The sequence below is a fragment of the Suricata suricatta genome, chromosome 17, assembly GCF_006229205.1.
Source record: "Suricata suricatta isolate VVHF042 chromosome 17, meerkat_22Aug2017_6uvM2_HiC, whole genome shotgun sequence".
Taxonomy (NCBI): domain Eukaryota; kingdom Metazoa; phylum Chordata; class Mammalia; order Carnivora; family Herpestidae; genus Suricata; species Suricata suricatta.
The window spans coordinates 45,050,832-45,076,240 of NC_043716.1; the positions used below are offsets into that span (position 1 = coordinate 45,050,832).

At 41.5% G+C, this 25,409-nt stretch overlaps 1 protein-coding gene across 2 annotated transcripts; it reads right to left on the reverse strand.

The window, feature by feature from the left end:
• Positions 1-310: 310 nt before the first annotated feature.
• NOL11 (nucleolar protein 11) lies at positions 311-21,402 on the reverse strand. 2 transcript variants are annotated; one of them, XM_029928417.1, is made up of 18 exons: positions 21,226-21,402; positions 19,370-19,483; positions 19,198-19,254; positions 18,052-18,200; positions 16,863-16,920; positions 16,155-16,299; positions 13,611-13,799; positions 11,952-12,028; positions 9,953-10,076; positions 9,278-9,366; positions 8,657-8,725; positions 8,018-8,202; positions 7,743-7,868; positions 7,361-7,531; positions 6,836-6,914; positions 5,908-6,000; positions 1,362-1,469; positions 311-1,196 (listed from the first exon to the last, which is right to left on the reverse strand). In XM_029928417.1, the coding sequence occupies exons 1-18, from the start codon at positions 21,364-21,366 to the stop codon at positions 1,080-1,082; spliced, it is 2,091 nt and encodes a 696-aa protein (XP_029784277.1). In that variant the 5' UTR covers positions 21,367-21,402; the 3' UTR covers positions 311-1,079. The 2 variants fall into 2 exon arrangements, with proteins under 2 accessions (XP_029784277.1, XP_029784276.1); XM_029928416.1 differs by having other exon boundaries at positions 7,361-7,591.
• Positions 21,403-25,409: the final 4,007 nt, after the last annotated feature.

Sequence of the window (25,409 nt, forward strand, 5' to 3'; positions counted from 1 at the left end):
CTGAGCGGCGGCCGTCGGTCAAACGCCACAGCTGTAAGTACAGTTTACAGGGAGAACCTGACCTAAAATGAAGCTTTGTCTGATGCAAATTAAGTTAAGCGATCAGGATTCTGTAATTCTGGGCTCTCCAGTCACACCTGAACTTGTATTTATGCACTAGATTTTACAGGAACTGTTTTTTAACATATTGTAACTCTTCAAGTTAAAACAGGTTTCAAAACGATTTACTCCACAGAGATTTTCATTGCTCAGAAATGTTTCAAGTTATTCACAGAAATCCTCATTCATCACCTGAAAGAATGATTTCGTATTTAACAAAGGGAAATCTTGACTTTATTTTCAAGAAACAAAAGTATCCATTTTATCTACATAAAACTTCTCATTTGTACTAAATCTGAAGAGCTAAAATGGAAAATTCTACAGTCAACTAGCCTATAAAGCTATTTTCAGAACAGACTTTTTACTATTTAGGAATACAAAAACCTAAATTACTAACTCCTCATGAGATGATCTGAGACACAGTAAATAGAAAGACGTATTGCTGGACCCCCTGGGCATGTAAAGAAGGTAAGCAGAAGCAGATAAAGGACAGGAAAAAACAGCAGCCAGGCACGTGCCCGTACCAAGGCCTCCGTCCACCCTGCGTATGGACCTGACCCCTGGTCCCCCACAAGCACAGATGTGCTAGGACAGCTTTTGACTCTGATAAAACTACATTCTTCTTAGAATCACTGTATCGATGGTGATTTTTTTTTTTTTTTACTAAAAGAAGAGCTAACCAGAACACATGGTAAGAAATTAGATTTTTATCAATACACAAATAAGTTTACTTAAAACAGCTCAAGTTACATATTTAAAAAGTTTCAGAACCTCTCCCCACCAATGTCCATGAACTAAAATAGGTTCACATGAAACCTACAGTCCAACCTAGAAGGAAACAGAGCCGGGCCAGGTGCCAGCGGACTCATTTCTCTGGTCACCGAGACAGTTACAAACAAAACACGTCTCTTGCCTGGAGGAGTAGGAAGAATTCACATAAAAGAGCTTCATAAAACATCTATGAGGGAGAACCGGTACTATCAGAAGAGTTCCAGCACTTCAATCGAATATAATTCTCTATTATTCTTTTCTTGATTTAGTTTCTGCAGCTCACGGAAACTTACTTCAATCTTGTTGAGCTCGGAACAAATGCATACCTAAAGAAAAAAGTTTCAGAGTAACGTTTACCATCACTTCTACACACAGACAGATCCTCCGTGATTACTTATGACCATTCCAAGACACAAACGTTAAGAATAAGTTATAACATAAGTGATACTTGGGTACAAACGGAATTCAGCATGTATTAAATAATCACACACCTGGGATTTCACAAACTTGTAAAGACTTAACAGAAGCTTTTTTGCTTCTGGTACCATCACCACAACGGTAAAGTTAGCATCCAGAAGGAGGCACATCCAATCCATAATCTGAAGATAAACAGGAAAAGGAAAGTTAAGATTTTAATTTTAGGTTAATTCACTTTAGAAAGTTCACAAATATATCAAACAGTTACAAGAAAAGTTAGTCTTCTTTACAAAAATCTAAGCACTTAAGTTTAGAAATGGAAGAATTTCTCAACAATATAAAAATGCTCTTCCTTGCTTTACACTTGTTATTTTACAACTCAAATCTTTTTCACAGCATTAATCTGTAAAAAAGAAAGCCAAAGTGATATTTAATCCAAGAGTGTTAACACATGGTTTTTTATTTAAAATAATTTTTTTTTAATTGGGGCACCTGGCTGGCTCAGTTGTGGAACCTGGGAACTCTTGATCTCAGGGTTGTGGGTTTGAGCCTCACGTTGGGTGTTGGGATTACTTAAAAATAAAATCTTAAAAAAAAAAGTTACTGACATTCACAAAAAAACAACCTACCATCCTCTACTATGATACATACAGTATGCCCCAAGAATAGGGTGTGGTGTATTAAAGATGAACTACCATGAGGTAAAACACACTTCTTATAAATACAGATTTATTAAAGTATTCTGTGTAGACATCTTCAGATGTGTAGTTAACACGCAATATCACTTGTCATAAAAAAGCATTAAGGAAACTGATTACCCTTTTGGGCGGAGAAGGAAAGGCTGATCCCTATGAAACTCCTTACACCAAAATTTAAAAAAATTTTATGTATATCAAGGAATTAAACACATTAAAGAAAACCATGAATGTACTAAGAAAGGGTGACTATTTTTATATTCTCTGAGTGGTAAGGGCCTTAAGTATGATCTAGCCATAAAGAAGCCAAAAAGGAAAAGCTTAATGATTTAAAAAATTAAAACTTTAAAGTAAAATTAAAAACTTTTATTATAAAAATTACACTGAAAAAAGTAAAAAAGTGATAAAAAAGCTCATTTCCTAATACACAAAAGAATTTTTTATAAGCCAAAATGAAAAAGACAAGTGATAATGCAATAGAAAACTGGACAAAGAACCCGACCTGGCAGTTCATGAAAGGAAATACAAATAGGCAAGAAAAGAAGGTCCCAACCCCCCAGTAAGGTGCTGGCGTTCTGAAAACTAAAAATACAGGGTGTCTGGCTGGCTCGGTCATTAGAGCACATGACTCTTGATCTCCAAGTGTGAGTTTAATGCCAGGTGTAGAGATTACTTAAGAAGGGGAAAAAGGGGAGGGGGAGACATTATTTAAAAAAAAAAAAAAGAAACTAAAAAAAACCCTGCATGTGCCCTTTATCCAGTAATTTCACTCATGGGAATTTACCCCACAGGTGTTTTCCTAGAATTATACTTTGAGTATGTGTACAGGGGAGCCTGGCAGGCTCAGACAGTAGGGCATGAGACTCTTGGTCTTAGGGTTTTGAGTCTGAGCCCCACATTGGATAGAGTTCAAAGAGAAAAAGAGTGGCACCTGCCTGGCTCAACTAGCCACACAGCCAACTCTTGATTTCGGCTCAGAGCATGGTCTCCTGGTTCATGAGTCTGAGCCCCACACCGGAGCCTGTTTGGGACTCTCTCCCTCTCTTTCTCTGACCCTCCCTCACTTGCTCGCACCCTCTCTCTCTCAAAATAAATAAACATTTTCAAAATTAAAAAATAAAAAAGAGTATCTGTATAAGGATGTTCACTGAAGGTTTGTTTACAACAGTAAAAAAACTGGTAAACAACTTAAATGCAAATCAGTAGGGGACTGACGAAAATTACGACTCTCCATAAAATGAAACAGCATGCAGTGCTTCAGAAGAATGAGGCAGGGTGTGCACGACTCAAAGTCGTGAGTTCAAGTCTCTTGCTGGGTATAGAGATTAAAATGAATGAAAAAAAGCAAATTGCAAATAGCACGCATACTATCACCTAATTTCTGTTAGAAAGACAAAAAGATAAGTTAGGATATAGAAAGAAAGTTTCCAGATATAAAACAAACCTTTTCCCCTAAATTAACTTAATCTTTTCATCCAACATGGGGCTCGAACTTAGAACCGTGAGATGAGAAACACAAGCTCCATTGCCTGAGCCAGCCAGGTGCCCCAGAAATTCTTACGTGGTGTCAGCTCCGAGCCTGGAGGCTGCTTCAGATTCTGTGTCTCCCTCTCTCTTGCCCCTCTCCCACTTACACTCTGTTTTTCTCTCTCAAAATAAATAAAAATACTTAAAAACTAAAAAAAAATTAACTTCTTAACAAAACTTTATTTTAAAAAACTAGTCAAATTAAGTGCTTGAAATGCTTACTTAGGCTAACATATTCTTAAACCACAATAATCTTTTTCTTTTTAAAGTAATTTCTACACCCAACATGGGGCTCAAACTCACAACTCTAAGACTAAGAGTTACACACTCTTCCAACTGAGCCAGCCAGGCGTTCCTAGTGATGATAAACTTTTTAATATTTTTAAATTTTTTTTTAATTTAGTTTTGAGAGATAGAGAGAGACAGTGTGAGCAGGGGAGGGTCAGAGAGAGAGGGAGATACAGAATCCAAAGCAGGTTCCAGGCTCTGAGCTAGCCATCAGCACAGAGCCTGATGTGGGGCTCGAACCCACGAACCGTGAGATCATGACTTGAGCCGAAGCCGGTCGCTTAACCGACTGAGCCACTCAGATGCCCCTTGATACTCTATTTAAAGAGTACCATGAGATTCTCTATGAAAATCTTTTTCACTAATCTTTATTCTCTTATCTTAAAGAGATTTGGACACTTATTACTATCTCCAAAGAGGTAAGGAAATTCTTTTTTTTTTTTTTAATTTTTAATGTTTTTGTATTTACTTTTGATACAGATTGAGACAGAGCATGAAAGGGGGAGGGTCAGAGAGAGAGGGAGATACAGAATCAGAAGCAGGCTCCAGGCTCTGAGCTAGCTGTCAGCACAGAGCCTGATGCAGGGCTCGAACCCACGAACGTGAGATCTGACCTGAGCTGAAGCCAGAGGCTTAACCGACGGAGCCACCCAGGCGCCCCAGGAAATTCTTGAAAAGGGTCACAATAAAGAATCAAGAATTTAAGATGTATTAAGTTCTTTAGTATAGAATTTTGACCCTAAATTGAGAGATGCTCCGCACCTCTCACTCCAGTGGTGTGTGTGCGTGGTGAGAGAGGAAGTTCATATGGACGAGGAGACACAGAGAAATCAGTTACCGAATTCCACGTTCTGACACTATTATATATAACACCATTTTTTTACAGACTTTTCCTAGCACCAGATCAAATCTAAAAGATTATCTCACCCCTATGTTTATTGCCGCGTTATTTACAATAGCCAAATTATAAAAAGCAGGGCAAGTGTCCATTTGATATATAAACGGATAAAGAGGATGTGGGGGGTGTGTGTGTAACGGGATGTTACTCAGCCATTAAAATGAATGAAATCAAGGGGCACCTGGGTAGCTCAGCAGTTAACTATCTAACTCTTGATCTCAGCTCAAGTCATGATCTCATGATTTGTGAGATGGAGCCCTGCATCTGGCTCTGCACGGACAGTGTGGAGCCAGCTTGGGATTCTCTCTCTGCCTCTACCCCACCTGCTGCACTCTCTCTCTATAAATAAATAAACTAAAAAACTCCCCTAAAAGTTGCTATTTGCAATAACATGGATGGAGCTAGAGAGCATAATGCTCAGTGACATAAGTCAGTCAGAGAAAGACAAATACCACATGATTTCACTCATATATGAATTTACAAAACAAATGAAAAAACAGACTCTTAACTGCAGAGTACAAACTGCTGGTTACCAGAGTGGAGGTGGGGCGGGGGGAAGCAGGTGATGGGGAATAAGAGCTCACTAGTTATGACGAGCACACAGTAATAGTCAGAATAGTGAATCACTACATTGTACATCTGAAATTAATATAATATTTTGGGTTTTTTTAATTTTTTTAATGTTTATTTTTGAGAGAGAGAGACACACACATACACACACAGCACAAGTAGGGGAGGGGCAGAGAGAGAGGGCGACACAGAATCTGAAGACAGGCTCCAGGCTCTGAGCTGTCAGCACAGAGCCCGATGTGGGGCTCGAACCCATAGACTGTGAGATCATGACCTGAGCTGAAGTCGGATGCTCACCTGACTGAGCCAGCCAGGCGCCCCCATAATATTGTAGGTTAGCTATACTGGAATTAAAATAAAAACTACAAAGTTAAAAAATACACTAAGGGGCGCCTGGGTGGCTCAGTCGGTTAAGCCTCTGGCTTCAGCTCAGGTCAGATCTCACGTTCGTGGGTTCAAGCCCCGTGTCGGGCTCTGTGCTGACAGCTAGCTCAGAGCCTGGAGCCTGCTTCAGATTCTGTGTCTCCCTCTCTCTGACCCTCCCCTGCTCCAGCTGTCTCTCTCTGTCTCTCAAAAATAAAATAAAAAGCAATAAAAAAAAATTTATAAAAAAAAATACACTAAAAAAAAAGATGATCCTACCTGGTTCAGGGTTGGAGGGTGCAGTCCTGGAAGAGTCATAGTAGCATTTTCATTACACTTCAGATAAAGGAAATACAAATACTGGAGAAATAGCTGCCGAGGAAGACAAAGGACAATTTATCACTTGATAGAAAAATTGTCTCTCTCTACAAAGCTAACAAAGAGAATGAAGAATTTTAAGAAGCTACTGAATTTAATTATACATCAATATGCTAAACATCTTGGGGACACAAAAGAGAACAGAACAGGGGTGCCTGGGTGGCTCAGGTCATGATCTCGCAGTTTGCAGGTTCAGGCCCCATGTCGGGCTCTGTGCTAACAACTTGCTCAGAGCCTGGAGTTTGCTCTGGATCCTGTGTCTCCTTCTCTCTCTCTGTACCTACCCTGTTCGTGCTCTGTCTCTCAATAATAAATAAATGTAAAAAAAATTAAAAAAAAAAAAAAAAGGAATACAACAGTCTTTGCCACCACTGGGGAGCCCATCCCGTTTGGGAAGGGTAGCTGGGGAGCTTATCCTGTTTGTAAAAATAAGTAGAAAAAAGAGAATCCATGTCTGGGCAATTCTTTTTAGTTTCTGGGTTTTGTTTTGTTTTTTAAATATTTGTTTAAAAGTAAGGTCTACGCTCAACATGGGCTCAAAGCCCCAACCCCTAGATCAAGTGTCATATGCTCCGTGGAGTGACAGCCAGCCAGGCACTTGTTTTTCACACAGATGGATCAACTTGGCCTTCAAGCTTGGCACCAAGCATGCCAAGGTCTGCCACCCCTAGGGACTTGTCTCCGAGGCACAATATTTTTACCAGGAGGGCTGGGAAACCTCTTATCCACATGAAGGAACCGGTCAACCTTTCAAAAGCCCTAGAGCTGGCCACTTAAGCAGTAAAACGTACGGAATATGAGAGTCTACAGGACGCCTATGAGCGCTTACCGTGACGTGCTGCGCAGGGATGTCTTTCAAGTGCGGCAGAAGGAACATCTCGCTATAAGCTGAGTGAAGAATCGCATTTCTACTCGGGACTAAAGGAAAACCACGCTTCAATAAACAAAGACTTTCCTACTGAAATGATGAGTAACTCCCTGCCCCAAAGAGAGCTTTTCTAAATTTACATGAAAGTTTTACTTTTCTGAAAGAGCTCTATCGCTGAACCTTCTAATCACAGCAGGCCCCCTGGAACACGTCACTAATCTAACTGGTATTTATTCAGAAGACTGATTGTTAGAACTGACAGAGCTTCTGCCTTCGTATGGCTTCTTACAGGAAACAGGTTTAAGTAAGTCACTTGAATTAAAGCACTGAATGTATTCCACTTTCAGGCAGAAACTGAAAAAAAAAAAAAAAAGGAAAATAGAAAACAGAAAGCACCTGGACTGATCTAACCACTCCTCGGGTGCTGCCCGGCCTGCACTGTGACTGTGGAGAGAGACACTTCGGGGAGGGGGCGTCAAAGGATACAGCAGCGCCGCTCTCTTCGGGACCACGGGGCACGAGACGGTCTCCTCAGCTGCGTGCTGAGGCTTTTTGTTTAACTTCCGATCACAGTTATCACAGTTTTGTTCACTGGGATTGAAACCGTTTTGAAGAATTTCCGTTTGCTCGTCCATTTTCTCCTCTTGTACAGAATCACTATAGTCAGAAACTGATTCCATATTGATTTCTGTTTCCTGAAGACTGTCATCACTAATGCTATCATGTTAATTGAAAGTGAGAAATTAATTCTTATCGCTGATGAACTTACTAGACACGTTCATTTCGCAAGCATTTGAAGTCTCAGACATCAAGGGCTATACAAGATTAAAGACGCAGCGAAGAAAAGGACCGTCACCTTCTAACTTACCTCAAGAAAACTTTCAGGCAGGCGCAAGTGACCGAGTCAGGAACGTCGGGGAAGTGCTGGAGACACAGCTGTAGCATCTGCACGTCTGTCCTCTCCAAGGCCGCCTCCATCAGGCCGGGGCACAGGCTGGGAATAAAACCATGAGCCGGTTTTGTACGGCAGGAAAACTCTCAACTGCAGATAACGTACAAGCCTTTTCAGAGTATGGACATCGGAACTGTAAGAAACAAGGTCAGAAGGGCCCCACACACGGAGTGCGGTGACGGAGGCGGTACCTGTACGAAAGCACGTGTGTCTGCATGAGCTGCATCAGGGAGTTCCGGGGATAAAACGACGGCTCTGCTTTATGTCGGCCCAGAAGTTCTAACACTATGTCCCCAATAACAGTATGAAAGTCGGGTGTCCGCTTAGTAGCCAAAAATTTACACAGTTCTACTTCAATGTGTTTTTCTGACTCTTTCTGAAAGGGCAGAAATAACAGAGTTCAGTCTGGTGCATTAATAAACGTCACTGTGAACTGAAAAGTTCCTAGCTTAACGTTTTCTAAAATCATTCGACAATATTCATGCATTCCTGTAAAACTGGGAGCTGATACAAAATGCTGCACAAACTAAAATAAAGCAAAACAAAACAGAATTCCAGGGATTAGAAATCAAATTCTTTAAGAGGCTAAGTTACAAATATATTCAATGCCATGGTGAAAGAGATACTGAGGCCGCCACTACTTCACTGACCTCACAAATGCTTAATAAGAGTCTAATCAGCCAAAATCGTAGAGAGCTCTGACCACCTTAACATACTACCAAATATTAGCTGCAGATACGAAACAATGATCAGAAAAATGAGAATGAAAAGCAGATGGTATTTCTTTTACCACTTGGGTTCATTTTTCATATTTCTAATATTTTATTTACCTTTATCGTTGATAAAAGTTGTTCGGATGCTGGAGGCTGTACGCTCACTTCAATTTTTCTCCTCCTTAACTGGAATTAAGTAAATTGATTAAGATCTCACAACAATGCAAAAGATCCAACATAAATTTAGAAGAATATAAAATGCCCTAAAGAGACTAGAACAGCACCCTTAATGCACTCATCACAAGCTTTTCAAATTATTATTATAGTGAGGAGTGGGTTTATTTAAAGTAACTTAAATACCTTTAAAATTTTTGTTTTTTAAACACACACACAACAATCACTAAACTCAGTAAGGTATTATTACTAATTGAAAATTGTCCGTTTTCACACCCGTGTCTTAATATACACATATGCCCATGAAAGTTAACTACTAACCTATACTTGTCATTTCGGATAAGGGCTGTCAGGTTACTGGATTCACGATTCAAACTTCCGTGTCAATAAGTTCAAAGCCGTAAGAGTTGTACAGATGTGAATTATTAAGATAATCCCACCTTTCTCTCTCTCTTTTTAAAATTGTACTAACATTTCTGGAGAACTTTTTTTTTTTAAGATCTTATTTTCAAGTGATCTGTTCCCACCCTGCAATAATATTTCTATTTCAGCCACCAAACTTACAATTCTCTTCGACTGCTCAGAGTTCTGGGATCCGAATCCACATCCCTGAGACGTTTCCCAGTTTACAAAAAGAGGCACAGTGTGGGTGCCTAAGAAAACACAAAGTATACAATTTCTGGGATTTTTTGACCTATTGGTATTTAGCCAGATAATCAAAGAACAACAAAAATAAGCATTAATGTACAATTCAAGAGAGGCTTTAAAGACCGCTGAATTCTGATTACCCCACAACCGTCAGTCACAATACGGTAAAGGCTATGTCCCCAGCAACATTAGGCCAACGGACGACATCACTGGGAAACACGAGAGGATAAAGCAATTAACAGTTTTGAGGGGGGCTCTTCCAGGGCCCCTGAAGTCAGAACACTGGTGCCCAAAACAGTGGAGCTCTTCAGCCTCCACAGGGCCTGCAAAGCAGACGGTCTCCAAGGTAGACCTGGGTCAAGGAAATTTCAATGAACAGTGGCAAATTTCAACATCACAAACAGGCTCTGTACACGGATGGTTGTAGAAATCTATGTCAAACTGGAAATTAATAAAGTGGCTTATATTAGTAAGAGAAACAGAAGTTCCTGGGGCGCCTGGCTGGTTCAGTTGGTACAGCATACGACTCTTGATCTTGGGGCCATGAGTTCATTAGTCACAGAGGTTATGTTTAAAAAAAAGAGCTCCTACCTGGATCTTGACTGTGCTTGAGTTTTCCAAGAGCACCTGCTAATGAAGACACCTCACACTTGAATGGAATCACAGTAAGAAATTTTCCATGTAGCATAAATAAATTTTCCCCATAATACCAGAGCTACAAAAAACGTTATAGAAAACATTAAGTAATTTTTTCCTAAGGTGTGAGTCACATTTATAACAATAGTTTATAGTGTAACTAATCTTAACATTAACAAAAAACAATATGACAGAGCTAAACAACTTTCCAGAATAATCTCACATGTACAACTTATTAACTGTGTAGGTTTACACAGCTCTTATCTCTGCCCATGTCTGAATGAAGCATAATTTAGTGTTTCTTTACTTTTGAGTGAGAAAGAGACAGCATGAGCGGGGAAGGGGCAGAGAGAGAGGGAGACACAGAATCTGAAGCAGGCTCCAGGCTCTGAGCTGTCAGCACAGAGGCCCGATGCCGGGCTCAAACTCAAACTGTGAGATCATGATCTGAGCCGAAGTCGAACATTTAACCAACAGAGTCACCCAGGTGCCACTGAATGAGGCATAATTTAAAGGATACTCTCAGCTCTTAAAAATCTGATTGCTGTATGCATTTGAAATATATATTTAAAAATAATATTACCACTATTATAAATCTGTTAATGTAATAATTACCAAGGCTACTTAACAGGGCACTCGGTTAATGGTGTTAGATGAAAAAAGTAGAAATTAACATTGTTTCTATGATTCCAACTATTAAAATAGTAAAAATAAGACAGATGTGAACAAAAGGTTAAAGAAACATGGAATTCATATGTGTTAGAGCAGAACTGTGAGTGGTTAACTTTGTTATTATTTAAGTATAAATTAGATTTTTTTTAACATCTATTCATTTTTATGAGAGAGGGAGTGTGAGCAGGGGAAGGGAATAGAGGACCTGAAGCATGAAGCAGGCTCTGTGCTGAAAGCAGCAAGCCCTATGTGGGGCTTGAACTCATGAACCATGAGATCATGACCTGAGCCAAAGTCAGATATGCCTGACTGAACCACCCAGGCTCCCCTATATATTAGAATTATATTGTATGCTGTGAAATCTAGACTCCTTATCCTCTAATTACAATGATCAGTAAAGTTATATTATCTTGATTTGCATGTTATTTGCTTCACTAAACAATCAATATTTACTGAGCACTTTTGTTGGACATTGAAGATAAAATGGCAACAAAACAGACAATGACCTCTGGCTCACCAAGTTAGTTTGGTTGGCCTAAATTTTAACTCTTTAATAATTTTTATGTAACCCCATGAGACTGTTTAACATATAATCTAAAAGACTAATTTATTAGGAAAAGTAACAGCCCTCGCACCCGGTTCAAAATACAAAAGTAGGGTGCCTGGCTGGCTTAGTAGGTAGAGCACGTGACTCTTGGTCTCCAGGCTGTGAGTTCAAGCCCCACACTGGATATAGAGAACACTTAAAAAGTAATAAAAAATAAAAATAAATTACTTAAAAAAATACAAAAGTAACAAGATCAAACCAAAGAGCAGTTAAAAACAGAAGTTGTTTTATTTACTAATTATTCTCCCCTGATTTAAAATTACCTAAAATTTAGTGTTCTGAAAGTAACAAACATAAAGAAAATTGAAATAGCCGAACCACAAAGAAAACTGAAATAGCAGATAAAAAAAACATTTCCCAATTTATTTTAATTAAAAATTGCCAAATAGGGGCACCTGGCTGGTTCAGTCAGTTGAGCGTCCGACTTTTGGCTTTAGCCCGGGTCAGGAATCCAGGGTTGTGGGACGGAGCCCCACGTTGGGCTCCACCCTGAACAGGGAGCCTGCTTGAGATTCTCTCACTCTCCCTCTGCTCCCAGCTCACGTGGGCTCACATGTGCTCTCTCAAAACAAAAACTGCCAAGTTATTTAGGAAAGGAAGTCTCTTCCTTTACAGTATATTTATCATGCACAAAAGTAACTAAATTTGAAAACATACTCAATGCCCAAAACTTACTTGACCGCTGGTCCCCTGTGGTAACTCTTTGGAAGTCTGTAGTGTTTGAAATTTTGTGTTCCATATGGAAAGGCATTCTGTAAAATAAGACATATAAATTCAGACGTTGTGCCACGTGTAAATATGTGATGCTGAGGGCAGGGGGCAAGGACGTGGAGAGACGGGGGAGTCACAGTTAAACACACAAGTCTTGCTTCGCTAAGTATAAAAATAAGTAATGAAGACAGTGACTACCACAGAAATTCAAGGAAATGAGATCTCATGACAAGTGGTCGTGTGAGGGCAAGGGGCACAGAGGAGACCTATGTATGTTTCCCTCCATCTTGCTGTGAACCTTAAACAGTTCTAATAAAAGAAAGTTAATAATACTACCAGTAATAATAATGATAAACGTTCATATGGAAAGGGCTCTATTATCTCTCAGATAAGTGAATAAATAAGGGGCAAAATAGCATGTTTGGTATGCTGCCATTCATGTAAAAAGAAGGAAAAAAAATAAGCAGTAGTATTTGCTTATATGCATATAAAAATACCCTGGAAAGAGACGCCAGAAGCTCTAACAGTGGTGACTGGGTTTGGGGGGGTAGAGCAGAACCAGGAGGGACAGTGGTGGGGCAGAGGAACAGCACAGGGTGGTAAAGTGGCGGAGTGCTAGGACTTGAGGACAGTAAGGTACGTGACCGAAGAGGCCATCTGTTTGGGCTGAATCTTCGTTCCACGTAATCATCTAACACCTGTTTCCTGACCTGCAGAACAGGAGCATCATTCGTGACTGCCTCGCCTCCTAGTCTTGTCGGCAGGCTAAGTGACACAAAGGGGTAACACACGTGAAATGCCTGGCCCAGGGTAGTGACGCTTCATCCAGCAGCTCCTGTCTAATAAGCAGGAGAAACAAAGAACCACAGACAAGACAGGCAGATGAAGTGTATGGTCAATAGGGAGCCTGGACTGAATAAATCAAAGGGTTTCTGCTTCGCAACGGAAGACAAGACTGGAAAAGGTGATGGGGTCTAGCCTGTGAAGAGACCCATATACTAAGCAAAAGACTTCTGAGTTTTATGGTGTCGCCTAGAAGATCCCAATCTTGCACTGGCCAGGAACAAACGTGTTCTTTGTGACAGTCTGTGTTGTGTGCAGGGGTGTGTGGGGCTGGGGGAGGTGTCGATGAGAATCATGCTCTGAAGGCAAATAGAAAAGCATTCTAGTGGTCACTGAATCTCAAGGAGTCCAAGTCCTGTGGATTTCCATTCTGCTGAAACATCACCAGGCTATGAATCTGATCCTCTACTGTAAGGCTCACCAGTGATCAAATGCCTAAGGGCTGGCACAGATATTTGCAGTTTTTATTTAAGACATTAGTTAGGAGCAAGGTAGTGATACAAGGAAATGTTTTGAAAAAGACGGGGCACCTGGCTGTCTCAGACAGAAGAGCACATGACTCTTAATCTTGGGGTCGTGGAGTTTCAGCCCACGTGGGGCGTAGAGATGACTAAGAAGACCTACACAAGAAAAATTAGGAAGCTACAAAAATAATTTGAGTACAATGATAAATAAAAGGAGTGGGGTGGTAATAAATAAAAGAAAAAAGAAAAAGAAGAACAAGAGGCACATTTTGCAGGAAAAATCCAAAGGACTTCTTAATGGAGGAGATTCAGTCACCCTTGGAAGCTGGCAGCGGTGGTCCGAGGACTGCCACGTGATCATGATCCAGGATGGCGAGTGCAACTCCACTTCGAGCGAGACCAGACACCACAGCCTTGAGCAACAGTGATCTGACTACCGTCTGATTTTGTTCTGGGTCACTCGGGTGTATTGGTATCAAGGTTTCATATACACATCCATCAGCGCCTGTTGGAAACAGGTATTTGTTGTTCATTATCAAAGGATAATTCTAGATCTTTTAGAGTTAAAGGTACCAGGTTATTTAAAAGTTTTACTGATTTGATATAAGATATAATCAGAAAAATAAACAAATTTAACAATCACATTGCTCTACGCTTTTCCTTAAAGAATGTACTGTACTATAAACCTAAAATTGAGCTGGGTGTGGAGACTGCTTACGATTCTCATTCTCTCCCTCTCTCTCTCTCTCCCTTCTGCCTTCCCCTGCTCACTTGCTCTCAAAACAAAAACAAAAACCAGTCACAACAGCTAAGAATTACAAACTGTATTTAGTTACTAATAACTAAAAATATGACAGGGAACTGTCTGGAATACAGACAAGCCAGTCACTGAAAAGATATATTTCACATTCAAAGTTAATTAGCATTCTGTTCTGTACGTGACATTTCTTGTTACTCCATCACCCTGAAAAACCACACGAAATTGCCGTTTTTTTGGTATGTCAATTGAAGTTTGGCAATTTCATGTGGTTCTAGTTACATTACACAAAGATTTTAGGACTATTTCGTTCAGGCTCCCGTATTTCTATGTTCATACAGTAAGCTAAAACTTAACTTGCAAACTTTCACTTAATGATGTTTATCTGGAGTGCCTTGCTGGCTCAGTTGGAAGAGCATGCATTTTTTTTTTAAATGTTTATTTTTGAGAGAGAAAGAGCACAAGCAGGGAGGGGCAGAGAGAGTGGGACAAAGTATCTAATTTATTTTTTTAATGTTTTTATTTTATTTTTGATACAGAGAGAGACAGAGCATGAGCAGGGGAAGGGCAGAGAGAAAAGGAGACACAGAACCCAAAGCAGGCTCCAGGCTCTGAGCTAGCTGTCAGCACAGAGCCTGACGCGGGGCTCGAACCCACAAATGTGAGATCTGACCTGAGCCGAAGTTGGAGGCTTAGCCAACTGAGCCACCCAGGCGCCCCTGGGACAAAGTATCTAAAGCAGGCTCTGCAATGACAGCCGAGAACGATGTGGGGCTTGAACTGACAAACCATGAGACCTGACCTAAAGTCACACTTAACCAACTGAGCTACCCAGGTGCCCGAGCATGCAACTCCTAATCTCAGGGCTGTGAGTTCAAGCCCCAGGCTGGGCATGGGGCCTACTTAAAAAACAAAGCAAAACCAGTAAGTATATCCTATAAGTTACACTATAAGAAAACCAGTCCTTCTTAAGCAAAGGCATTAAATAGATTCCAAAGATCTTCTAGATACAAGGGGAATTTTTTTCTATTTTTTAAATTGTGTGGGTTTTTTTTTTTTACGTTTTTTATTTATTTTTGAGAAACAGAGAGAGACAGCACAAGCAGGGGAGGGTCAGAGAGAGGGGGAGGTACAGAATCCAAAGCAGGCTCCAGGCTCTGAGCCAGCTGTCAGCACAGAGTCCGATGCGGGGCTCGAACTGTGAGATCATGACCTGAGCCAAAGTCCGACACTTAACCAACTGAGCCACCAAGGCGCCCCAAGGGAATCTTTTTCTTAATAGCCATTGCACATTAAAAAACTTCACAGATTTTTAACTGTGATAATGTGAAAATACTGCTCTTGTTTCTTCCTCCCTTTTCTCAAAACAACTTCAAGAGGAGCCATAAAAAGCAGGAGGAAGAGGATACCACCACAAAGGCAATTTTCTCTTTCCTAGTCACATAAAATTAGGATTATACATTAGACCATTACACTGAGCTAAACTCCAAGGCGTTAAAAAGCAGGAGGAAGAGGATACCACCACAAAGGCAATTTTCTCTTTCCTAGTCACATAAAATTAGGATTATACATTAGACCATTACACTGAGCTAAACTCCAAGGCGTTAACAAATCTGTAACATGCTGGCTGGCACAGGCCACGAATGCTGTGTTAGTCTCCTTTAACCCATCTGCCTCAACCCCTGTTCAAAGAAGGGCAAACTAAGCCGTAAGGCTAAAAAAGGGACTAGAGGGGCCACTCAATACCAACCTTAGGGGCGCCTGAGTGGCTCAGTCAGCTGAGCATCTGACTTCAGCTCAGGTTATGATCTCCCAGTTCGTGGGTTTGAGCCCTGTGTCAGGCTCTGTGCTGACAGCTAGCTCAGAGCCTGGAGCCTGCTTCGGATTCTGTGTCTCCCTCTCTCTGACCCTCCCCTGCTCGCACTCTCTCTCTCAAAATTAAATAAAAAACATAAAAAAAAAAAAAGGAAAAAAAAAGGAAGCACGTGAAGGGAAACGTTACAATAGACAACTGCAAAAACCTAAGCCTCAAACTCTGAGAAACCACCATCCTGTGAGATCCTTTCACTCACGATCTCTGAAAGTTTCAAGAAAAATACTTACTTAATGACATCAAAGAGATGAATTTCCGATCCACAGATGCAGCAAAATTCTGTATAACACATTTTTCTTCTTGTCCAAGTAAGAGTGTGTATTTGCTTAAGGTCTGGGAGCTAAATGTTTGTACGTAAGCAAAGTGATTTCCATGCTGCACACACAAAAAGGGTTATTTTATTTAACAATATTCCCACTTCACCCAGCTGTATGCAAATGTGCAAGTCAATTGTCACTCTCTTCTAATTACTTCAATGAATGCTTAAAAACCTCCTGTTCAGGGGCGCCTGGGTGGCTCAGTCGGTTGGGCGGCTGACTTCAACTCAGGTCATGATCTCAGTTCGTGGGTTCGAGCCCCGTGTCGGGCTCTGTGCTGACCCTTCAGAGCCTGGAGCCTGCTTCGGATTCTGTGTCTCCCTCTCTTTCTGACCTTTCCCTGCTCACGTTCTGTGTGTGTGTGTGTGTCTCTCTCTCTCTCAAAAATAAATAAATGTTAAAAAAAAAATTTTTATTAAAAAAAAACCCTCTTGTCCAGTTAAACATATTCTAAAAAATTATTTCCTTGTAACTAATGGGTTTTTTCGTATTAAACACACACACACACACACACACACACCCCCTTCTGAGAGAAATACTAAAGCTCAATTTTAGTTTTAAAAATAATATCTGTAAATTTGAAATGTCACAAAACAGGCCAGGATTAAAGAGATCACTTACTTTCTCAGTAATAAAGATTAAAACAGGGTGCTTATATACCATGAAAACCTTTGTCCACCTAAAAAATAGAAAAAATATAAAATATCAAATCACCTGCTGAGAGACACCTATCTTGATTTAAGAGAGCATCTTCTATTAAATATTTTCTTAGAACCAGAGAGACATCAGACAACACATAATTCAGTGCTTCAAAATACATATACTGTGGGGAATTAGTAGGCATTTCTATGTCAAACGCATCTCTGGATTCAATGCAAGGTGCTAACCCGGAGCTTTAAAGACCACGTGACCTGTAAAACTCCAAAGGGGTGGGTGTGGGATGTTATGCAGTGTTATTAAACTTACTGGACTCCACGCCTTTCCCTTTTCAGTCACGTTTGGGACCAGTGCTCCGAGGAAAACAGGCTCTCACTGCCTTCCTCAAGCCACAGAAGGGGAGGAGGACAGGGAGCGTGAAGGGCTTACAGGCAAGGCTACAGAGCCAGATGCTGGCAAGGTGGCCAATAGAAGCCATATCCTCCACCTACATCCCCTTTCCTGAAGATTTCCTCCAGACACGGCTGCTCCACACATTAGCAGCGCTCAACAGGGCACTCCAAGATACACGCGGTCACTGTCCATACTGTTCGCTAAGTACAAGCCTTCACCTTGACTTTAGGGAATTAATTTGCATCAACTGGACCTGGACAGGAAGCAAGTTAACTAAACAGGAAATGTGATAAAATAATGGGGATTGGAGGGGACTTCCTTTTTATCATTTGAGTGCGTCATTTTCCCAGTTTTATTCCAGAATTTGGGAAAGCAGAGGGCTCCGAGCACTGTCATGATTTTACTAACAACACACTACTCTGCTCAGGGTAAGAGTTCCAACCTTGGCAGGCAGGGCAATATGACAGAAACAGAGATTTTGGTCTCATGGAGTTCCCATCTCATCTTCAAATAACTGACCATCCAGTTCTCTCTCATCAGAACAGAATTCACAGGTCCCTACGGTTTCCCCAATCACCTAACTCTCCTGAGGCTTCTGGAGAACGCTAATTTGGCCAACAACACATACATGGTTTTTAATCAAGGTTTAATTATGTTTATAGCCGAAATAGGTTTAAACAAGACAAAGAATGTTTTAAAAAAAACATGCAGAGTAGATTTTTATTTTGGTAATAATCCACTTACAAGTATTGGAACTTACTTGATCACTTCATCATCAGAGATAACAGTTTCAATTTTCTGCTGAGGCTCTGCAAGCAAGGCCTCTAGGCCACGAACGGCACCTTCCTTGAACAGCACTAAGGGTTCTGTTCCTTGTACTGAATGTATCCTATAGATCTCAGCTGACAACTAAAAAAACATAAGAATGCATTAATTTTTATTCTAAAACGATCGCCACCTAATAGGATAAGGACGCTTATAGAAAGCTTATTTTTAAGAATTGATTTGTTTTCATTTTGCTTTAGCTTTGTATGGTTCCAAAATCGACAGTACAGCATAAATACATATAGAAGCCCTTTCTTTTTAAAGTTTATTTATTTACTTATTTATTTAGAGCACGAGCAAGTGGTTTAGGGGCAGAGAGGGACAGAGAGAATCCTAAGCAGGCTCCCTGCTATCAGCACAGAGCCTGACGTGGGGCTCCATCTCACGAACTGCAACATCATGACCTGCACGGAAATCACGAGTTGGATACTCAACTGACCGAGCCACCCAGGCGGCCCCACACAGAAGCATTTCCCTCCTATTCTGCTCTCCCCACCCCCTTTTTTTTTTTTTGCATTTTTTATGCATTTTTGGTTTATCCTCTCACTGAGTACTGGAGGTTAGGTACAACCCAGCTCTCCAAAAACTGAAGGTGGAAGAGGTTTAAATAAAGCCACTAAATCAGTTTTGAGCAGTTCTGGTGCTAAAGACTGATGCCATAATCACAACTTCAGCCGGTAAGTGCAAGAAAAGAAGTTAAGCCCGCTGTGAAAATCAGGATTATGTTACTGCAAGGTAAATGAAAAAGATTTACACAGTTAGCTAGCTACAAGTTTCAAGGTTCCAGGTGCTAAATGATGTATCTGAACCAGCTCTAGTACAAGCCACTTCTAAAATTTGCCAACTAGGGGGGGCGCCTGGTGGGTCAGTTAAGCGTCTGGCTTCAGCTCAGGTCATGATCTCACGGTTTGTGGGTTCGAGCCCCGCGTCAGGCTCTGTGCTGACAGCTAAGAGCCTGAAGCCTGCTTCGGATTCTGTGTCTCCCTCTCTCTTACCCTCCCTTGCTCGAGCTGTCTCTCTGTCTCTCAAAAATAAATAAAAAACCCTAAAAAAAATTGCTAAAAAAAATTCAGAGACTTACTGTAGCTTTAAATACTTTATCCAGGTTTACATCTTCATTATTCCATATTCTCAAAACCTTAAATCAAAACATACAAGTTAAGAAAGTATTCCAATTTTCATTTACACATAAATAGTTAATAAATCAACATTTGTGTTGTATATATTATTATATAAGTAGTTTTAAAACTCGCCTTATTATCATGTACAACGATGAACTCTCCAGTCTGGAAGTTGCACACAGCTGGACTTGTTATAATCTGACCTTGTTTCACTGACCAGCTCCCCAAGGGCTTCTGATCAGAAACCTAGTAAAATTAAGATAACATAACATACAAAATTCAAAAGGTCAATTTCAGATACTGTAAGCAATTAAATATACAATCAAGACAAAGGGAGAGATCATTAACATAACAGCATTTAGCAAATTTCCTAAATTAAAAAACTAAGTAGTCACAAAAGACAAATAGTGTAGGATTCCACCTAAGACACAGAGTAGAATGGTGATTTCTCAGGGGCTGGGAGAATAGGGAACTACGGCTTAATGGTGGAGCTTCAGTTCTACAAGATGAAAAGAGTTTGGCGGGTAGAGGGTGGTGATGACTGCACAACAAAGTAAACATACTAACTACCCTACGATGTACCATCAAAAAACTGTTAAGATGTAAATTTTTTTTTAAAGTAGGCTCCGTGCCCAGCATGGAGTCCAATGTGGTGCTTGAACTCACAACCCTGAGATCAAGACCTGAGCTGAGTGAGATCAAGACTGAGACGCTTAACCAACTAAGCCATCCAGGTGCCCCAAGATAGCAAATTTTATGAGTATTTTACTACAATTAAAAATATTAAAAGTTTTTTTAAATAGTTTATACAAAAATATAACTAAGTTCCTAAAACGAAAAAGAAAAGGTGAATAAGCAGCACAATTCTGTGAACAGTACATTTAAAAAATAGATTCCACTGTGCCTTTGAACAGGGGCATGGGAAACTGAGTAGGGATAGCCAATTCCAATCAGCCACTGTATTCCTACACAGGAACTGCAAAAATTTAAGTCCTCTAGACAGCCGAGGTAAAAACCAAGTGTCATCAGAAGATTCAAGGAGTTCCCGGGTGGCTCAGTTGGTTAAGCTTGCGACTCTTGCTTGGGTTTGGGTCAGGGAGCGATCTCATGGTTCTGAGTTCGAGCCCCATATCCCGCTCTGTGCTCCGAGAGCACGAGGCCTGCTTGGGATTCTGCCTCCCTCTCTCTCTACCCCTCACCAGCTTGCTCTCGGTCTCACTCTCAAAACAAACAACAAAAAAAATAAATTAAAAAAAAAGGGATTGTTGGGAACCTGTTCCCCAAACTTCAAAGTAGATAGCTAGCTTCTTAACGACATGTGAAACGATGGTCAGCAGCCCAGATAAAATAATTACTCTCTACGAGACCACTAAAAGCACAACTGCTTAGAACGCTCAGCGAGCCGAGAGAGAGGATGAAAAGGGGGCGGGGACGTAGAGAGCCAGTCCAGGACTCGAGTCCAGGATTTACAACCTGTAGTTGGCAAGAGATAGCCCACTCGTAATCAAAATTCCATTAAGCTACCAAGAAAACAAACAATAAAACAATCCACACAACTTTCCCCCCAAAGGACAGGGAAGAAGTGTATAGACACAAGCACTGTTTCCATGCTGCCAGTCGTGCTCTCCCGCCCAATCTCAGTTCAACCCTTCTGCGGGCAGCTGGGGAGACAGAAATCCCAGGAGGGGGTGTTCAGGCCCTGTCGGAGGGATGCGAAGCGAAAGCACAGGTTTCTTTTCCTTTCTGAGTCTAGCCCACGTGCACTTAGCCGCTCCGCCACCTCCAACTCCGAAATACGCCTCTCTCTCTCCAGGAAAACAACCGAATCCCTTTCTAGACCTCATTCAGCGTCCCGGGGGAGCCAAGCCAGCTCTGCAACCAGCCTCTCCGCGAGGTCCTTCTGAAGCCCTGGGAAACCTGCGGTTCTGGCTCCGGGAACAGAAAGGGGCAAGACCTCAGCGGGGTCTCTCCGAGCACATCGCCCTCACCTTATAGAGGATGACGGTCCTGCCGCCGTCCGTCACTAGAAATTGGTCTGTTTTGTCGCTCTGCTCCACACCTAGGAGTCCGTTAGGCCCGGCACCCAAGGGTACGGCAGACAACGTGAATTCCCCCTGCAAGGCTGCCATTTTGGACAAACCTACAGACGGCCGCGCATCCCTCCCGGCAGGCTTTGCGCCTTCTATCGCGAGAACTAGGATCCCAACTGGGCAGGCGCTCGCCAAATAAGAAACCGGTTTGCTGAGCCTGCGACCTCCGGCGGGTGTGGCGGGCATGCTGGGCTGTGGGAGCCGCCTGGTGGGCGGGGCCTAGGCTTCCTTCTCGACTCCGCCCCGCCTCCCAACCACGCCCCCTTAGCGTCCCGGATGTACTCTGCCAGAAGAGGATGAACGGGCTGGGGATGTCTTAATGATGCGACCAGCTGCCCAAGATGTGGCACCTTCTTCAGCTAAGGATTTGAGAGGCTGAAGGGTGGGCGTGAGAGGTGACCAAACAGAAATAAGCTCATTTCATTGTGGGGTGTTGTTGTTCTTGTTGTTGTTTTTACGTTACTTGAACTCTCTGGGGATTCTTTACCAAGGCGTCAAGGAACAGTGTGCTAAAGAAAAGAAATTTCCCTCTTTAAAGAAATTCTTGATAAAGTGCTGTACCGAAGTGAAATGCCTAATCCACCTGCATTTGTCTCAGTCGCCTTTTGTTTTCTGAGCCCACAGGCAAAGCTCTGTGTAAGTAATGAGAATTTGGTAGGAAAGGTGAAGTCCAAGGTCCTCTTGGGCAATTTTTAGCAAGACATCATTTCTGGGAGAGAGCTTTAATGTCAACATGATTGATTTAACTAGTCATGTAAAACAAAGTAATAATAACGATAAAAAGTTCATTTTTTAGGGAGAAACCATCTAAATAGGCAATTACCAAACAAACCTATACCAGGTGCTAACATCACACGACAACGTTTAAATCAAACATCTACATGGATCGCCTTATGTATGGAGATACCTCATGGCTACAACATTACAACACTGGAGACGAGAGGCTATTTAGCTATTGTAAAAGCATCAAATACTGTAAACTCAGAATAAGACTAACAACCCTTTAATTTTTCAAAGTTGCCAAGAAATAGGGCTATGAATTTGTGGCTTCTTTGTTAGTTGGAGAAGCGCTATGAGATTCTTGGCCTCTGTGAAACCTTCCTTTTCCTCCCAGGACAGTGAATCAGCGTCTCTCCTGAACCGTTGTCTGGTGCATATGACCCATGGTTTGGTTCCAGCCTAGACATTTCCTCCTCCTCCAGGAAGTCTTCCCTGACTCTCTGGGACTGGATTAAATGATTCTGTGCACCAATGTTATTTAACATGTGTCATCCAGTACTGGGATAGCCTACTCCTATATCTTCCACATTATGTTTTATTTCTTTGAGGGAACTTTGGATTTATCACTAGTATCTGGCATAATGCCTGTCCCATAAATATTTGTGGGACTAATGAATAAATAGTGAAAGCTTACTCATAATTTTGACTTCGTGCTTTCCCTTTCCTTCAGCCTGAAGACAAAACGGGTTCACGGGATACTTGGCTCACTCAATCAGAGGAGGAGTAGCTGGCTGGCTCAGTGAGAGGAGCATGAAGCGCTGCATCTCAGGGTTGTGAGTTTGAGCCCCACATTGGATGTAGAGATAACTTTAGAAAATTAAATAAACACAAGGTTTCTCAAACTTTGTGATTTCAAGTTTCTTTTACATTCTTTTTTGTTGTTGTTTTTGGATTTTATTTTAGGCAATCTCTATACTCACCATGGGGCTCAAACTCACAACCCCAGGATCAAGAGTGACACGCTCCATGGACTGGGCCAGCCAGGTGCCCCAGGACTCCTTTGAATTCTTAAAAATTATTGAGGACCAAGAATAGCTTTTGTTTATATGGATTATATTTATTGGTATTTACTATATATAAAATTAAAACTGAGGAATCAGAAAAAATACTCACTTTAAAATAGTAATAAACAAGTTAAACTTTTTATGAAACATAATTTGAAAGACAATTTTTTAAAGTTTATTCATTTTGAGAGAGAGACAGAGTGAGTGAAGGAGGGGCAGAGGGAGAGAGAGAGAGAGAGAGAGAGAGAGAGAGAATCCCAAGCAGGCTCCATGACTGTGGAGCCCAATGCAGGTCTTGATTTCACCACCATGAGATCATGTCCAGAGCCTAAATCAACAGGTGGATGTTTAATCGACTGAGCCCCTCAGGCACCCCTATATCATAAACTTCTTGGGCGTAGGGAGTCCCTGTCTGTCCTATTAACCTACCCATCACCATTTCCTAGCACTTAGTAGGCACTCAGTAAAAATGTGCTATTAAAGTGAATGAATTGATCACTTTACATCTTTGAATTCCTGGCACCAGCAATTGTGTCTGATCTATATAAAGAGTTCAGTACAGGAGTGCCTGGCTGGCTCAGCCAGTAGAGCATGTGACTCTGGATCTCAGGGTCATGACTTTGAGCCCCATGTTGGGCATAGGGTTTACTTTTAAAAAAAGAGTTTGGGGCGCTTGGGTGTCTCAGTCAGTTAAGCGTCCGGCTTCGGCTCAGGTCATGATCTCATGGTTCATGGGTTCGAGCCCCGAGTCGGGCTCTTTGCTGACAGCTAGCTCAGAGCCTGGAGCCTGTTTTGGATTCTGTGTCTCCCTCTCTCTCTGACCCTCTCCTGCTTGTGCTGTCTCTCTCTGTCTCTCAAAAATAAATAAAAAACAGAAAAAATTAAAAAAAAGAGTTTAATATACGTTTGTTACATAGAAGAACACTCCCATGGCAAGCCATTGTAATAAATGGGATGTGGGCTTGATCCAGCGGAAACTACACTTGCATGTTCATCCGTCCGACTCTGGTAAACTATTGAAGGAGATTGCAATCCCTTCTGGAAGGACACCAGCTGTAACAAGGAACTAGGAGTCTTCACCAACGGAGACTCAGATAAGCGCAGGTCAAAGTGTTCCACTTCCAAGACGCATCAATCAAGGTCAATGAGCAAGAACAAGGCCTGGATATTCATCACCAGTTAGAGACACATAAGAGGCAGGTTTCAAAGGCAGCTGTGACCCTGTGCATTTTACTGTGAGCCGTGGGTGTTCCCTTTGAATTGTTTGTCATGTTTATGCGGCTTGGCTGGCTCACCGTGAAGACTGGGGAAGTTACCGCCTCTCACATTCAACTCCTAGAATAAAATTAGGTGATAAATATACAATGAACGAGTCTAATTATATATCGGGTAGGAAGGGACGCCTGCCCATATTCAAATGGGAGAATGTTGCCCATTATGGATTTTTCATGGAAGGTTGACAGTTGGTGGTGTGCACATTGCATGAGTGGGTTATAGTAAGAGCTTTGCCAAAGGAACATTTCTAGAAGCACCATTCTGAAAAGAAGATGCATGGTAGATATATATAGTCTACCTAATCTCCATATTATATGGAAGTTATGGTGGTTCTTAAATATGGTCTAAGATGCTCCAAGATATGTTTTCCAGTGTTAGAATCTCAAAGCACCTTTGAGGCAAATGTTGAGACCACCACAATGAATTGAACAATATCACTGAAACTCAGGCAGACACCTCTGTATTTCCCACGGTAAATTTCAGAGATAAAGGAAGAATCTAAGCTCTTTTTTTTTTTTTGGTAATTGAGGGCACACATTTCAATCTAATACTGGTGGCCTCCCAATGAGCCCCCAAACTCAATAGGTGTATTCAGAATTTGAGGTCAAGCACTTTTAATTTAACGGGACAGTGAAGGGCAAGAAAAAATCTTGATCTGAGGAGCTGAAGAGGTTTGTTTGGTTTTTTTTTAAGATTTTATTTTTAAGTAATCTCCACACCCAACATGGGGCTTGAACTCCCATCCCCAAGATCAGATTAAGAGTTGCATGCTCCACTGACTGAGCCAGCCAGATGCCCCTTAAGCTGAGGAGATTTAAACAGGTAGGCTGGGTATGGTGCCCATGGAACCCAACAATCTTCAGGAAGAGTTTGGGCCACTTGTCACTAAGGGAACCAGAGCTCTGCAAAAGTGAGTGAACAAATAAACAATCTGGGAGGGGTCTGGCCACCAATCACTGGATTGAGATTGGATCTGGCCAGAAATCATGGCCCTTCCATGATTTTCCCTTCCTCTCCCTTGTC